Source organism: Heterodontus francisci, chromosome 9, assembly GCF_036365525.1.
Source record: "Heterodontus francisci isolate sHetFra1 chromosome 9, sHetFra1.hap1, whole genome shotgun sequence".
Classification (NCBI taxonomy): Eukaryota; Metazoa; Chordata; class Chondrichthyes; order Heterodontiformes; family Heterodontidae; genus Heterodontus; species Heterodontus francisci.
Genome location: NC_090379.1, coordinates 100,272,486 through 100,288,371, shown reverse-complemented (window position 1 = coordinate 100,288,371; position 15,886 = coordinate 100,272,486). Strand labels below are relative to the sequence as shown.

General features: G+C 55.4%; 2 protein-coding genes across 5 annotated transcripts in view; both read right to left on the bottom strand.

Annotated features, from left to right (window-relative positions):
* bub1bb (BUB1 mitotic checkpoint serine/threonine kinase Bb) overlaps window positions 1-1,959 on the bottom strand; it is an 89,457-nt gene extending 87,498 nt beyond the window's left edge. For 2 of the 4 annotated variants that reach the window (XM_068039588.1, XM_068039593.1), the window contains exon 1: window positions 1,747-1,834. The gene's annotated coding sequence lies outside the window, so the exon portion shown is untranslated. Of the gene's footprint in view, window positions 1-1,746 lie in introns of all 4 variants that reach the window. The other 2 variants (XM_068039590.1, XM_068039589.1) reach the window with 2 other exon arrangements.
* A 2,884-nt stretch (window positions 1,960-4,843) lies between these two features.
* On the bottom strand, window positions 4,844-12,857 carry LOC137373351 (hornerin-like). The gene is made up of 7 exons (XM_068038173.1): window positions 12,720-12,857; window positions 12,229-12,615; window positions 10,513-12,124; window positions 9,744-9,951; window positions 7,595-9,609; window positions 5,730-7,033; window positions 4,844-5,683 (listed from the first exon to the last, which is right to left on the bottom strand). The coding sequence occupies exons 1-7, from the start codon at window positions 12,855-12,857 to the stop codon at window positions 4,844-4,846; spliced, it is 6,504 nt and encodes a 2,167-aa protein (XP_067894274.1).
* Window positions 12,858-15,886: the final 3,029 nt, after the last annotated feature.

The following is a 15,886-nucleotide window of genomic DNA, read 5'->3' as shown; positions in this document are numbered from 1 at the left end:
ATGCATTCAGATAAAGAGCCTTTAATTCTGTCCTTTTACCATTTTTCCCTATTCTGACCGTATTTGATGGTGCATTCTTTGATATGTATGCTCTGTCCCTTTCTGGTTATCATTATTACCCATATTGCTACCCTGCGCTATTGCCTTGTCCTTTCTCAAACTTGCAAATTTTCCTTCACCTGAACCTCCTCACTATTTAGTTTAAAGCCCTCTCTCCAGCCCTAGTTATACAATTTGCCAGGACACTGGTCCAGGTGAAGGGAATCCAAAGGGTACAGCTCCCTCTTTACTGATGCCAGTGCCCCATGAATCAAAACCCATTTCACCCACTCATTCAACTCTCTGACCTTATTTACCCAATGCCAATTTGCTCATGGCTCAGGTAGTAATCCAGAAATTATCACCTTTGTGGTTCTGTTTTTAAAAAAATTTAGCCTCCAACTGCCTAGTCCCTCAGCAGAACCTTCATCTTACTTATGTCATTGGTACCCACATGGACCATGACAACTGGATCCTTCCCCTCCAGCCCCAAGGCACCTTCCCCTTGGCACCAGAGCCTTTGGGACTCTTACTCTCAGCTGCAGAGAACAGTATCTATCCCTCTGACTAACTGCTGTTACTACTACTACTACAACTAACCACAGTGCTGTGGTCAGTTTGCTCATCCTCCCTGCAGTCCCTGCTCTTGTCCACACAAGCTGCAAGGACTTTAAAACTGTTGGACAAGTGTAAGGGCTGAGGTTCCTCCACTGCTCCCTTCTGGATCCCTATACCTGCCTCTCAGTCACACCCTCCTGTTCCTGAGAACAGACCAAATTTGAACTACCTAATCTAAGGGATGTGACTGTCTCCTGGAATAAAGTGTCCAGGTAACTGTTCCCCACCCCGATGCATCGCAGTGTCCAAATCTCAGACACCAGCTCATCAACTCAGAGTCAAGGCTGCTCAAGCTGCAGACTCTAACTGCTGATGTGGTTGCAGTGGAACACACTGTCCACTAGATTCCATATGCTACAAATGCAACACATCACCTGCCCTGCCAGCTCGACTGTGTTTTATTTAACTAATTAGGTTTCAAGTTTAGAAATATCACTGATAATTTGTAGTTACGCTAGAAATTGAATACCACATATCTCCCTAGTACCAGTTTAAAACTACTGCCCTAGTTTCAAAATGTTTTAATGCAGCTGTCGCCTAGTTGCCTGTGCCAATGCTAATCATCTTCCTATCTGACATGAAGGCGTTGTCGTAGTAGAAGTATAAACATCCAGCAGGATAACGGAGACCCAGTGACCTGTTCACGCCACAAAAGGTCTTTAGGTATACAGCTGTCATCTATCCGAAGAACGCAGCCAAACCATCGCAGGTGCCATTGGCTTTGTAATGAGTGTACTCTTGACCCCTGACCTCAAGCCCTGACTCCCAGCTCCTGCCGACCCCAGACCTCAAACCCTGACTCCCAGCTCCTGACCGCCACGCCCACCCCCGGCAAAAGCTCCAACTTGAGTCAAGAACCCCCTGACATCAATGCTCATTGTGAAATCATTGGCTACGCGGCTCGAGATATAAAAAGGGGCCGAGCTGTCGATGGGGGAAATCAGTAGATTCAGACCCTGGGCGCCGACACCCGCATCAATAAAGCATCCGTGCAAGGAGCCTCCCGCACAGAAAGCGGATCTATGACACGGCCAACACCAGGACCAAACCGGGCCGGGCCGGGCCACGCCACCGACAACCCGTACTTACCCCCCACCAGGCCTCCCAACAGAATCGCTCACTCAGCTCAACAATCCAACTCGCTCTGCCCGATTTGAATCCAAACTGCCACTTACCCTCCTCCCTTATTGGCTCTCGCGGCAGGCCAGCTCCACCAATTAAAACAAAGCTCCGAATTCAAGAACGCGGGCGAGGAATTATTTTATAGCGGCTACGCAATACTAGAATTTTTTTTCTTTCGTCTTCTTTCTTGTTTGCGATTTTATCTTTTTTTTTAACGTCAGAATTCCAGCACCCGCTATCTTTTTGTTGCTGTCCTTAGATCTGATTGGCTGACGCTCCCGGAAGGGGCGTGAAACTGGCGCAAGGCATTCTGGTAAATGTAGTTTCTCTGTCTGGGATTCCTGCAGTGATTGTTGAGCTGCTGCTTGACCTCCCTGGACACCTCTAGTCAAATGTTTCTCTTCTAAATACACATTTGACTGGCTCAGTTGGAAGTGTTTTCTTCGCCTCGGAGTCAAATGGTTGTGCGTTCAAGTCCCACTCTAGAGACCCCAGGACAAAATCTAGGGTGAAACTCCTCATGTAGCACTGAGGGTGTGCTGCATTGTCTGATGTGCTGTCTTTCAGATGAGATATTAAACCAAGGCACCACTTACCCTCTCAGGTGGATTAAAAAAAATTGTGCTACTGCAGCCCGCTTTCACCAGCAGCACTAGACTGGGGACCTGCCACTATTTCCAACAAGAGAAGGGGAGTTCTCCCTGGTTTCCTGGCCAATTTTTATCCCACAATCAACATCACTAAAACACATTAACTGGATATCTATCTTACTGCTGTTTGTGGGAGTTTGCGGTGTACAAATTGGGTGCTGTGTTTCCTACATCACAACAGCGAGTACAGGGACAGTGAAAAACTTAATTTGCTATAAGGTGCTTTGGGACATCCTGAGGTTGTGAAAGGTGCTATATGCAGAAGGACAGCAGAAAACATGGAGTGATAAAACAGCTCAACCTTCACCAAAGGGCCCTGAGCTACAATGCCTCCTGTTGCAGACCCATGCCAGAGTCACACTGCAGGCTGCTCCCGAGGCTTCCTTTCACTGCACCCGAGGTGAGCCAGAATACAACCAAACAGTAACCTGCAGATCTGACTGTTCTAATGCATGCTGGCTGACCTTCTATCCTCCATAAACTTTAGGTCATCCAAAACTCAGCCTAGATCCCAGCAAACCCCAGTATGGCAAGATTCTGGCCACACAACCCAGTACTCCCAAGCCTAATCTAGCTGGTACTAGTACCCCCTCCCCACCACCCCCCCCCCCAACCCTTTCCCTGAATTCCACCCTCTAGTCCTCTGGGATACCCTCTTGGTACTCCAAAAGCCCCATGACCATATTTCCAGCACTTTCTGATCGGGAACTGCCTGAGTGCTCTAAGAAGCCCATTCTGCACTGGGCAAGGATACATCACGTTCCCAGCAGAAACACGAGGAGGTGGCTGCACATGGCTTCGGAGACACTGGAACCCAAAACACAGGGACACTAGCTGAAAAGGATGATATTCAAGGAACATTACATGCATGCACAGACTCTGTGGTCAGTCGCTGCGGGTGTACAGCAACTGCTAGGGGTGACTCTGGCATCTAATTAGTGGGAACATCAGGAAAGCTTCTTTGTTGCAGGGACCAATGGATGAGGTGAATAGCATAGATGCCTTTGAGGGGAAACTAGATAAGGACGTGAGGGAGAAAGGAATAAAAGGTTATGTTGATAGTGTGAGCTGTAAAATTCAATGTAATTCCGTGTAAACCTGGGACCTTATGGTTTGTGACCCTCAGCGGTAGGCTATCTTAGCTGAAACATCAGGGAAGAGAAGGTACATCCCTCACTTTTCATCACCTCCCCCAACCCTTCTCCCTATTTCTGTTCGGAATCCAACTTTGCTCCTCCTCCCGCTGTGTGAACCAAGTGGAATTCTCCACTATTTCAAAGGCGCTATAATTTTTGACAATTTGGCAGACATGCGTGTTTCCTCTCGGTGTTCACCCTGGACATGTTTGGGGACCAAATTCCCACACTACAACAGTGACTACTTGAAAAGTCTTTATTGGCTGTAATTTGCTTTGGGACATCCTGAGGTCACAAAAGGATGTTATATAAAGGCAAGTTCTTTCTTTACCCTAGTACAGCTGATGGTTCACCTGGGTAGGACATTATGAGGCTTGGAGGAATTTGTAAACAAGGGTGTGAATACTGAAATCAATAGGAGGGGGTGGGGGAGATGGGTGGTCAATGAGGAGAAGGGTGATAGGGGAGTGGCATTTAGTATTGGAGGGCATGCAGATGGCAGAGCTCTGGATTTGAGGCTCTCATTGCTTTCTGCAAAGTTTCAAAATAGTTGCTACGCATTTTCTGATTTTAAATAGGTTTTACAAGTTCTGTGCACCATTCAACTTCCATCATTAGCCATATAATTGTTTGTGATTCCTTTACTGTTTAGCAGAAGCTTCCTAAACAATACAGCAGGAGGCAGTATTGAATGGAACTTATAATAACAGTACTTGCATTTATGTTAGGTCTATCGCATCAACATATCTCAAAGCAGTTCAGTCAAATTGATTTGTTCTGGGTGAAGTGGCTTATTGTGTAGGCAAGTGCATTGATCATTCTCCACCAACAATCTCCTGCAAACAGCTGTGATCTGGCTGGTCAGCTCACTTTTTTTTACTCCTGGTATTAATTGATGGGATGAATGTTAGCCAGGACACTGAGAACTCGAAAACAAAAGCAAAATACTGCAGCTGCTGGAAATCTGAGAAAAAAATAGAAAATGCTGGAAATACTCAGCAGGTCGGACAGCATCCGTGAATAGAGAAACAGAGTTAATGGACTGAATTTTGATCAAACAGCATGGTTCTCGGCAGCAGCAAAGGAAGCAGGTGCTGTCGCCATCCGAGGGAAGTGCAGCTGGCCAACCACGATAATGCGGCAGCGGGCCTATTAAGCAAAGGGAGGCGCGAGGCCCATGCAATAAGAGCCTGAAGGGGAGAAGGGGACGACGGCACTGACACCTCATGCATATGCAGGTGCGGGCGCCATATTTAAAGGGCCACCAACCTGCATTAACTATTGCCTGGATGAAAAATATAAGTTTCTGAGTGCCCGCTGTTCTCCCAGGACCTTGTCTGCTGTCTGTAGAGCATCTGGTCTTTGCTGCCTGTAAGCCTCTGGATTTTGTCTGTTGTCAGTAGAGCCCCTGGGCCTTGTCTGCTGCCTGTACATCCCCTGGACCTTGTCTGCTGCCTGTACAGCCCCTGGACCTTGTCTGTTGCCTGTATAGCCCCTGGACCTTGTCTGCTGCCTGTATTGCTCCTGGAACTTGTCTGCTGCCTGTATAGCCCCTGGACCTTGTCTGCTGCCTGTATAGCCCCTGGACCTTGTCTGCTGCCTGTACAGCCCCAGGATCTTGTGTGCTGACTGTATAGCCCTGGACCTTGGCTGCTGCGTGTAGAGCCCCTGGGCCTTGTCTGCTGCCTGTACAGCTCCTGGACCTTGTCTGCTGCCTGTACAGCACCTGGACCTTGTCTGCTGCCCCTGCAGCCCCTCAACCTTGTCTGCTGCCTGTTTAGCCCCTGGACCTTTTCTGCTGCCTGTATAGCCCCTGGGCCTTTGCTGCCTGTATAGCCCCTGGACCTTGTCTGCTGCCTGTACAGCTCCTGGACCTTGTCTGCTGCCTATATAGCCCCAGGACCTTGTCTGCTGCCTATATAGCCCCTGGACCTTGTCTGCTGCCTGTACAGCTCCTGGACTTTGTCTGCTGCTTGTACAGCCCCTGGGCTTTGGCTGCTGCCTGTACAGTCCCTGGACCTTGTCTGCTGCTTGTACAGCCCCTGGACCTTGTCTGCTGCTTGTACAGCCCTTGGGCTTTGCCTGCTGCCTGTACAGCCCCTGGACCTTGTCTGCTGCCTATATAGCCCCAGGACTTTGGCAGCCGCGTGTACAGCCCCTGGACCTTGTCTGCTGCCTGTAGAGCCCCTGGACCTTGTCTGCTGCCTGTACAGCCCCGGAACCTTGTCTGCTGCCTGTACAACTCCTGGGCCTTGTCTGCCGCCTGCACAACTCCTGAGCCGTGTCCGCTGCCTGTATAGCCCCTGGGCCATGTCTGCTGCCTGTACAACTCCTGAGCCTTGTCTGCTGCCTGGATAGCCCCTGGACCTTGTCTGCTGCCTGTACGGCCCCAGAGCCTTGTCTGCTGCCTGTAAACATCTGGGCCTTGTCTGCTGCTTGTATGGTCCCGGAGACTTGGCGGCCACGTGTAGAGTCCCTGGACCTTGTCTGCTGTCTGTAGAGGCCCTGGACCTTGTCTGTTGCCTGGACAGCCCCAGGACCTTGTCTGCTGCCTGTACAGCCCCAGAACCTTGTCTGCTGCCTGTACAACCCCTGGCCTTGTCCGCTGCCTGTAAACATCTGGGCCTTGTCTGCTGTTGGTACAGCCCCTGGGCCTTGTCTGCTGCCTGTACAGCACCTGAGCCTTGTCTGCTTCATTTACAGCCCCTGGACCTTGTCTGCTGTCTGTAAACCTCTGGACCTTGTCTGCTGTCTGTACAGCCCCTGGACCTTGTCTGCTGCCCCTGCAGCCCCTCAACGTTGTCTGCTGCCTGTTTAGCCCCTGGACCTTGTCTGCTGCCTGTACAGCCCCAGAACCTTGTCTGCTGTGTGTACAGTCCCTGGACCTTGATCTATTGCCTGTACAGCCCCTGGGCCTTGTCTTCTGCCTGTAAACATCTGGGCCTTGTCTGCTGCTTGTCCAGCTCCAGGGCCTTGGCTGCCGCCTGTGCAGCCTCTGGCCCTTATCTGATGCCTGTAAATCTCTGGGCCTTGTCTGCTGCCTGTACAGCCCCAGGGCCTTGTCTGCTGCCTGTACAGTCCCAGGACCTTGTCTGCTGCCTGTATAGCTCTGGACCTTGGCTGCCGCGTGTACAGCCCTTCGACCTTGTCTTCTGCCTGGACAGCCCCAGGACCTTGTCAGCTGCCTGTACAGTCCCAGAACCTTGTCTGCTGCCTGTACAACCCCTGGGCCTTGTCTGCTGCCTGTACAGCTCCTGAGCCTTGTCTGCTGCCTGTATAGCCCCTGGACCTTGGCTGCCGTGTGTAGAGCCCCTGGGCCTTGTCTTCTGCCTGTATAGCCCCTGGGCCTTGTCTTCTGCCTGTATAGCCCCTGGACCTTGTCTGCTGCCTGTACAACTCCTGGGCCTTGTCTGCTGCCTGTACAACTCTTGAGCCTTGTCTGCTGCCTGTATAGCCCCTGGACCTTGGCTGCAGCGTGTAGAGCCCCTGGGCCTTGTCTTCTGCCTGTATAGCCCCTGGGCCTTGTCTGCTGCTTGTACAGCCCCTGGACCTTGTCTGCTGCTTGTACAGGCCCTGGGCTTTGGCTGCTGCCTGTACAGTCCCTGGACCTTGTCTGCTGCCTGTACAGCCCCTGGGCTTTGGCTGCTGCCTGTACAGTCCCTGGACCTTGTCTGCTGCCTGTACAGCCCCTGGACCTTGTCTGCTGCTTGTACAGCCCCTGGACCTTGTCTGCTGCCCGTACAGCCCCTGGACCTTGTCTGCTGCCTGTACAGCCCCTGGACGTTGTCTGCTGCTTGTACAGCCCCTGGACCTTGTCTGCTGCCCCTGCAGCCCCTCAACCTTGTCTGCTGCCTGTTTAGCCCCTGGACCTTTTCTGCTGCCTGTATAGCCCCTGGGCCTTTGCTGCCTGTATAGCCCCTGGACCTTGTCTGCTGCCTGTACAGCTCCTGGACCTTGTCTGCTGCCTATATAGCCCCAGGACCTTGTCTGCTGCCTATATAGCCCCTGGACCTTGTCTGCTGCCTGTACAGCTCCTGGACTTTGTCTGCTGCTTGTACAGCCCCTGGGCTTTGGCTGCTGCCTGTACAGTCCCTGGACCTTGTCTGCTGCTTGTACAGCCCCTGGACCTTGTCTGCTGCTTGTACAGCCCTTTGGCTTTGCCTGCTGCCTGTACAGCCCCTGGACCTTGTCTGCTGCCTATATAGCCCCAGGACTTTGGCAGCCGCGTGTACAGCCCCTGGACCTTGTCTGCTGCCTGTAGAGCCCCTGGACCTTGTCTGCTGCCTGTACAGCCCCGGAACCTTGTCTGCTGCCTGTACAACTCCTGGGCCTTGTCTGCCGCCTGCACAACTCCTGAGCCGTGTCCGCTGCCTGTATAGCCCCTGGGCCATGTCTGCTGCCTGTACAACTCCTGAGCCTTGTCTGCTGCCTGGATAGCCCCTGGACCTTGTCTGCTGCCTGTACGGCCCCAGAGCCTTGTCTGCTGCCTGTAAACATCTGGGCCTTGTCTGCTGCTTGTATGGTCCCGGAGACTTGGCGGCCACGTGTAGAGTCCCTGGACCTTGTCTGCTGTCTGTAGAGGCCCTGGACCTTGTCTGTTGCCTGGACAGCCCCAGGACCTTGTCTGCTGCCTGTACAGCCCCAGAACCTTGTCTGCTGCCTGTACAACCCCTGGCCTTGTCCGCTGCCTGTAAACATTTGGGCCTTGTCTGCTGTTGGTACAGCCCCTGGGCCTTGTCTGCTGCCTGTACAGCACCTGAGCCTTGTCTGCTTCATTTACAGCCCCTGGACCTTGTCTGCTGTCTGTAAACCTCTGGACCTTGTCTGCTGTCTGTACAGCCCCTGGACCTTGTCTGCTGCCCCTGCAGCCCCTCAACGTTGTCTGCTGCCTGTTTAGCCCCTGGACCTTGTCTGTTGCCTGTACAGCCCCAGAACCTTGTCTGCTGCGTGTACAGTCCCTGGACCTTGATCTATTGCCTGTACAGCCCCTGGGCCTTGTCTTCTGCCTGTAAACATCTGGGCCTTGTCTGCTGCTTGTCCAGCTCCAGGGCCTTGGCTGCCGCCTGTGCAGCCTCTGGCCCTTATCTGATGCCTGTAAATCTCTGGGCCTTGTCTGCTGCCTGTACAGCCCCAGGGCCTTGTCTGCTGCCTGTACAGTCCCAGGACCTTGTCTGCTGCCTGTATAGCTCTGGACCTTGGCTGCCGCGTGTACAGCCCTTCGACCTTGTCTTCTGCCTGGACAGCCCCAGGACCTTGTCAGCTGCCTGTACAGTCCCAGAACCTTGTCTGCTGCCTGTACAACCCCTGGGCCTTGTCTGCTGCCTGTACAGCTCCTGAGCCTTGTCTGCTGCCTGCATAGCCCCTGGACCTTGGCTGCCGCGTGTAGAGCCCCTGGGCCTTGTCTTCTGCCTGTATAGCCCCTGGGCCTTGTCTTCTGCCTGTATAGCCCCTGGACCTTGTCTGCTGCCTGTACAACTCCTGGGCCTTGTCTGCTGCCTGTACAACTCCTGAGCCTTGTCTGCTGCCTGTATAGCCCCTGGACCTTGGCTGCCGCGTGTAGAGCCCCTGGGCCTTGTATTCTGCCTGTATAGCCTCTGGACCTTGTCTGCTGCCTGTACAACTCCTGGGCCTTGTCTGCTACCTGTATAGCCCCTGGACCTTGTCTGCTGCCTGTACAGCCCCAGAACCTTGTCTGCTGCCTGTACAACTCCTGAGCCTTGTCTGCTGCCTGTATAGCCCCTGGATCTTGTCTGATGCCTGTGCAACACCTGAGCCTTGTCTGCTGCCTGTACAGCCCCAGGACCTTGTCTGCTGCTTGCACTGTCCCTGGACCTTGTCTATTGCCTGTACAGCCTCTGGGCCTTGGCTTCTGCCTGTAAACATCTGGGCCTTGTCTGCTGCTTGTCCAGCTCCAGGGCCTTGGCTGCCGTCTGTACAGCCTCTGGCCCTTGTCTGATGCCTGTAAATCTGTGGGCCTTGTCTGCCGCCTGTACAACCCCAGGGCCTTGTCTGCTGCCTGTACAGCCCCTGGACCTTGTCTGCTGCTTGTACAGGCCCGGGACCTTGTCTGCTGCTTGTACAGCCCCTGGGCTTTGGCTGCTGCCTGTACAGTCCCTGGACCTTGTCTGCTGCCTGTACAGCCCCTGGGCTTTGGCTGCTGCCTGTACAGTCCCTGGACCTTGTCTGCTGCTTGTACAGCCCCTGGACCTTGGCTGCCGTGTGTAGAGCCCCTGGGCCTTGTCTTCTGCCTGTATAGCCCCTGGGCCTTGTCTTCTGCCTGTATAGCCCCTGGACCTTGTCTGCTGCCTGTACAACTCCTGGGCCTTGTCTGCTGCCTGTACAACTCTTGAGCCTTGTCTGCTGCCTGTATAGCCCCTGGACCTTGGCTGCAGCGTGTAGAGCCCCTGGGCCTTGTCTTCTGCCTGTATAGCCCCTGGGCCTTGTCTGCTGCTTGTACAGCCCCTGGACCTTGTCTGCTGCTTGTACAGGCCCTGGGCTTTGGCTGCTGCCTGTACAGTCCCTGGACCTTGTCTGCTGCCTGTACAGCCCCTGGGCTTTGGCTGCTGCCTGTACAGTCCCTGGACCTTGTCTGCTGCCTGTACAGCCCCTGGACCTTGTCTGCTGCTTGTACAGCCCCTGGACCTTGTCTGCTGCCCGTACAGCCCCTGGACCTTGTCTGCTGCCTGTACAGCCCCTGGACCTTGTCTGCTGCTTGTACAGCCCCTGGACCTTGTCTGCTGCCCCTGCAGCCCCTCAACCTTGTCTGCTGCCTGTTTAGCCCCTGGACCTTTTCTGCTGCCTGTATAGCCCCTGGGCCTTTGCTGCCTGTATAGCCCCTGGACCTTGTCTGCTGCCTGTACAGCTCCTGGACCTTGTCTGCTGCCTATATAGCCCCAGGACCTTGTCTGCTGCCTATATAGCCCCTGGACCTTGTCTGCTGCCTGTACAGCTCCTGGACTTTGTCTGCTGCTTGTACAGCCCCTGGGCTTTGGCTGCTGCCTGTACAGTCCCTGGACCTTGTCTGCTGCTTGTACAGCCCCTGGACCTTGTCTGCTGCTTGTACAGCCCTTGGGCTTTGCCTGCTGCCTGTACAGCCCCTGGACCTTGTCTGCTGCCTATATAGCCCCAGGACTTTGGCAGCCGCGTGTACAGCCCCTGGACCTTGTCTGCTGCCTGTAGAGCCCCTGGACCTTGTCTGCTGCCTGTACAGCCCCGGAACCTTGTCTGCTGCCTGTACAACTCCTGGGCCTTGTCTGCCGCCTGCACAACTCCTGAGCCGTGTCCGCTGCCTGTATAGCCCCTGGGCCATGTCTGCTGCCTGTACAACTCCTGAGCCTTGTCTGCTGCCTGGATAGCCCCTGGACCTTGTCTGCTGCCTGTACGGCCCCAGAGCCTTGTCTGCTGCCTGTAAACATCTGGGCCTTGTCTGCTGCTTGTATGGTCCCGGAGACTTGGCGGCCACGTGTAGAGTCCCTGGACCTTGTCTGCTGTCTGTAGAGGCCCTGGACCTTGTCTGTTGCCTGGACAGCCCCAGGACCTTGTCTGCTGCCTGTACAGCCCCAGAACCTTGTCTGCTGCCTGTACAACCCCTGGCCTTGTCCGCTGCCTGTAAACATCTGGGCCTTGTCTGCTGTTGGTACAGCCCCTGGGCCTTGTCTGCTGCCTGTACAGCACCTGAGCCTTGTCTGCTTCATTTACAGCCCCTGGACCTTGTCTGCTGTCTGTAAACCTCTGGACCTTGTCTGCTGTCTGTACAGCCCCTGGACCTTGTCTGCTGCCCCTGCAGCCCCTCAACGTTGTCTGCTGCCTGTTTAGCCCCTGGACCTTGTCTGCTGCCTGTACAGCCCCAGAACCTTGTCTGCTGCGTGTACAGTCCCTGGACCTTGATCTATTGCCTGTACAGCCCCTGGGCCTTGTCTTCTGCCTGTAAACATCTGGGCCTTGTCTGCTGCTTGTCCAGCTCCAGGGCCTTGGCTGCCGCCTGTGCAGCCTCTGGCCCTTATCTGATGCCTGTAAATCTCTGGGCCTTGTCTGCTGCCTGTACAGCCCCAGGGCCTTGTCTGCTGCCTGTACAGTCCCAGGACCTTGTCTGCTGCCTGTATAGCTCTGGACCTTGGCTGCCGCGTGTACAGCCCTTCGACCTTGTCTTCTGCCTGGACAGCCCCAGGACCTTGTCAGCTGCCTGTACAGTCCCAGAACCTTGTCTGCTGCCTGTACAACCCCTGGGCCTTGTCTGCTGCCTGTACAGCTCCTGAGCCTAGTCTGCTGCCTGCATAGCCCCTGGACCTTGGCTGCCGCGTGTAGAGCCCCTGGGCCTTGTCTTCTGCCTGTATAGCCCCTGGGCCTTGTCTTCTGCCTGTATAGCCCCTGGACCTTGTCTGCTGCCTGTACAACTCCTGGGCCTTGTCTGCTGCCTGTACAACTCCTGAGCCTTGTCTGCTGCCTGTATAGCCCCTGGACCTTGGCTGCCGCGTGTAGAGCCCCTGGGCCTTGTATTCTGCCTGTATAGCCTCTGGACCTTGTCTGCTGCCTGTACAACTCCTGGGCCTTGTCTGCTACCTGTATAGCCCCTGGACCTTGTCTGCTGCCTGTACAGCCCCAGAACCTTGTCTGCTGCCTGTACAACTCCTGAGCCTTGTCTTCTGCCTGTATAGCCCCTGGACCTTGTCTGATGCCTGTGCAACACCTGAGCCTTGTCTGCTGCCTGTACAGCCCCAGGACCTTGTCTGCTGCTTGTACTGTCCCTGGACCTTGTCTATTGCCTGTACAGCCTCTGGGCCTTGGCTTCTGCCTGTAAACATCTGGGCCTTGTCTGCTGCTTGTCCAGCTCCAGGGCCTTGGCTGCCGTCTGTACAGCCTCTGGCCCTTGTCTGATGCCTGTAAATCTGTGGGCCTTGTCTGCCGCCTGTACAACCCCAGGGCCTTGTCTGCTGCCTGTATAGCCCCTGGACCTTGGCTGCCGCGTGTAGAGCCCCTGGGCCTTGTATTCTGCCTGTATAGCCTCTGGACCTTGTCTGCTGCCTGTACAACTCCTGGGCCTTGTCTGCTACCTGTATAGCCCCTGGACCTTGTCTGCTGCCTGTACAGCCCCAGAACCTTGTCTGCTGCCTGTACAACTCCTGAGCCTTGTCTGCTGCCTGTATAGCCCCTGGACCTTGTCTGATGCCTGTGCAACACCTGAGCCTTGTCTGCTGCCTGTACAGCCCCAGGACCTTGTCTGCTGCTTGTACTGTCCCTGGACCGTGTCTATTGCCTGTACAGCCTCTGGGCCTTGGCTTCTGCCTGTAAACATCTGGGCCTTGTCTGCTGCTTGTCCAGCTCCAGGGCCTTGGCTGCCGTCTGTACAGCCTCTGGCCCTTGTCTGATGCCTGTAAATCTGTGGGCCTTGTCTGCCGCCTGTACAACCCCAGGGCCTTGTCTGCTGCCTGTACAGCCCCTGGACCTTGTCTGCTGCTTGTACAGGCCCTGGACCTTGTCTGCTGCTTGTACAGCCCCTGGGCTTTGGCTGCTGCCTGTACAGTCCCTGGACCTTGTCTGCTGCCTGTACAGCCCCTGGGCTTTGGCTGCTGCCTGTACAGTCCCTGGACCTTGTCTGCTGCTTGTACAGCCCCTGGACCTTGTCTGCTGCTTGTACAGCCCTTGGGCTTTGGCTGCTGCCTATATAGCCCCAGGACCTTGTCTGCTGTCTGTAAACCTCTGGACCTTGTCTGCTGTCTGTACAGCCCCTGGACCTTGTCTGCTGCCCCTGCAGCCCCTCAACGTTGTCTGCTGCCTGTTTAGCCCCTGGACCTTGTCTGCTGCCTGTACAGCCCCAGAACCTTGTCTGCTGCGTGTACAGTCCCTGGACCTTGATCTATTGCCTGTACAGCCCCTGGGCCTTGTCTTCTGCCTGTAAACATCTGGGCCTTGTCTGCTGCTTGTCCAGCTCCAGGGCCTTGGCTGCCGCCTGTGCAGCCTCTGGCCCTTATCTGATGCCTGTAAATCTCTGGGCCTTGTCTGCTGCCTGTACAGCCCCAGGGCCTTGTCTGCTGCCTGTACAGTCCCAGGACCTTGTCTGCTGCCTGTATAGCTCTGGACCTTGGCTGCCGCGTGTACAGCCCTTCGACCTTGTCTTCTGCCTGGACAGCCCCAGGACCTTGTCAGCTGCCTGTACAGTCCCAGAACCTTGTCTGCTGCCTGTACAACCCCTGGGCCTTGTCTGCTGCCTGTACAGCTCCTGAGCCTAGTCTGCTGCCTGCATAGCCCCTGGACCTTGGCTGCCGCGTGTAGAGCCCCTGGGCCTTGTCTTCTGCCTGTATAGCCCCTGGGCCTTGTCTTCTGCCTGTATAGCCCCTGGACCTTGTCTGCTGCCTGTACAACTCCTGGGCCTTGTCTGCTGCCTGTACAACTCCTGAGCCTTGTCTGCTGCCTGTATAGCCCCTGGACCTTGGCTGCCGCGTGTAGAGCCCCTGGGCCTTGTATTCTGCCTGTATAGCCTCTGGACCTTGTCTGCTGCCTGTACAACTCCTGGGCCTTGTCTGCTACCTGTATAGCCCCTGGACCTTGTCTGCTGCCTGTACAGCCCCAGAACCTTGTCTGCTGCCTGTACAACTCCTGAGCCTTGTCTTCTGCCTGTATAGCCCCTGGACCTTGTCTGATGCCTGTGCAACACCTGAGCCTTGTCTGCTGCCTGTACAGCCCCAGGACCTTGTCTGCTGCTTGTACTGTCCCTGGACCTTGTCTATTGCCTGTACAGCCTCTGGGCCTTGGCTTCTGCCTGTAAACATCTGGGCCTTGTCTGCTGCTTGTCCAGCTCCAGGGCCTTGGCTGCCGTCTGTACAGCCTCTGGCCCTTGTCTGATGCCTGTAAATCTGTGGGCCTTGTCTGCCGCCTGTACAACCCCAGGGCCTTGTCTGCTGCCTGTATAGCCCCTGGACCTTGGCTGCCGCGTGTAGAGCCCCTGGGCCTTGTATTCTGCCTGTATAGCCTCTGGACCTTGTCTGCTGCCTGTACAACTCCTGGGCCTTGTCTGCTACCTGTATAGCCCCTGGACCTTGTCTGCTGCCTGTACAGCCCCAGAACCTTGTCTGCTGCCTGTACAACTCCTGAGCCTTGTCTGCTGCCTGTATAGCCCCTGGACCTTGTCTGATGCCTGTGCAACACCTGAGCCTTGTCTGCTGCCTGTACAGCCCCAGGACCTTGTCTGCTGCTTGTACTGTCCCTGGACCGTGTCTATTGCCTGTACAGCCTCTGGGCCTTGGCTTCTGCCTGTAAACATCTGGGCCTTGTCTGCTGCTTGTCCAGCTCCAGGGCCTTGGCTGCCGTCTGTACAGCCTCTGGCCCTTGTCTGATGCCTGTAAATCTGTGGGCCTTGTCTGCCGCCTGTACAACCCCAGGGCCTTGTCTGCTGCCTGTACAGCCCCTGGACCTTGTCTGCTGCTTGTACAGGCCCTGGACCTTGTCTGCTGCTTGTACAGCCCCTGGGCTTTGGCTGCTGCCTGTACAGTCCCTGGACCTTGTCTGCTGCCTGTACAGCCCCTGGGCTTTGGCTGCTGCCTGTACAGTCCCTGGACCTTGTCTGCTGCTTGTACAGCCCCTGGACCTTGTCTGCTGCTTGTACAGCCCTTGGGCTTTGGCTGCTGCCTATATAGCCCCAGGACCTTGTCTGCTGGCTGTACAGCCCCAGGACCTTGTCTGCTGCCTGTATAGCCCTGGACCTTGGCTGCCGCGTGTATAGCCCCTGGACCTTGTCTGCTGCCTGTAAAGCCCCAGGACCTTGTCTGCTGCCTGTACAGCCCCGGAACATTGTCTGCTGCCTGTACAACTCCTGGGCCTTGTATGTTGCTTGTACAACTCCTGAGCCTTGTCTGCTGCCTGTATAGCCCCTGGACCTTGGCTGCCGCGTGTAGAGCCCCTGGGCCTTGTCTTCTGCCTGTATAGCCCCTGGGCCTTGTCTTCTGCCTGTATAGCCCCTGGACCTTGTCTGCTGCCTGTACAACGCCTGGGCCTTGTCTGATACCTGTATAGCCCCTGGACCTTGTCTGCTGCCTGTACAGCCCCAGAACCTTGTCTGCTGCCTGTACAACTCCTGAGCCTTGTCTGCTGCCTGTATAGCCGTGGACCTTGTCTGCTGCCTGTACAGCCCCAGAGCCTTGTCTGCTGCCTGTAAACATCTGGGCCTTGTCTGCTGCCTGCATAGCCCCTGGACCATGTCTGCTGCCTGTACAGCCCCAGAACCTTGTCTGCTGCCTGTACAACTCCTGAGCCTTGTCTGCTGCCTGTATAGCCGTGGACCTTGTCTGCCGCCTGTACAGCCCCAGGGCCTTGTCTGCTGCCTGTACA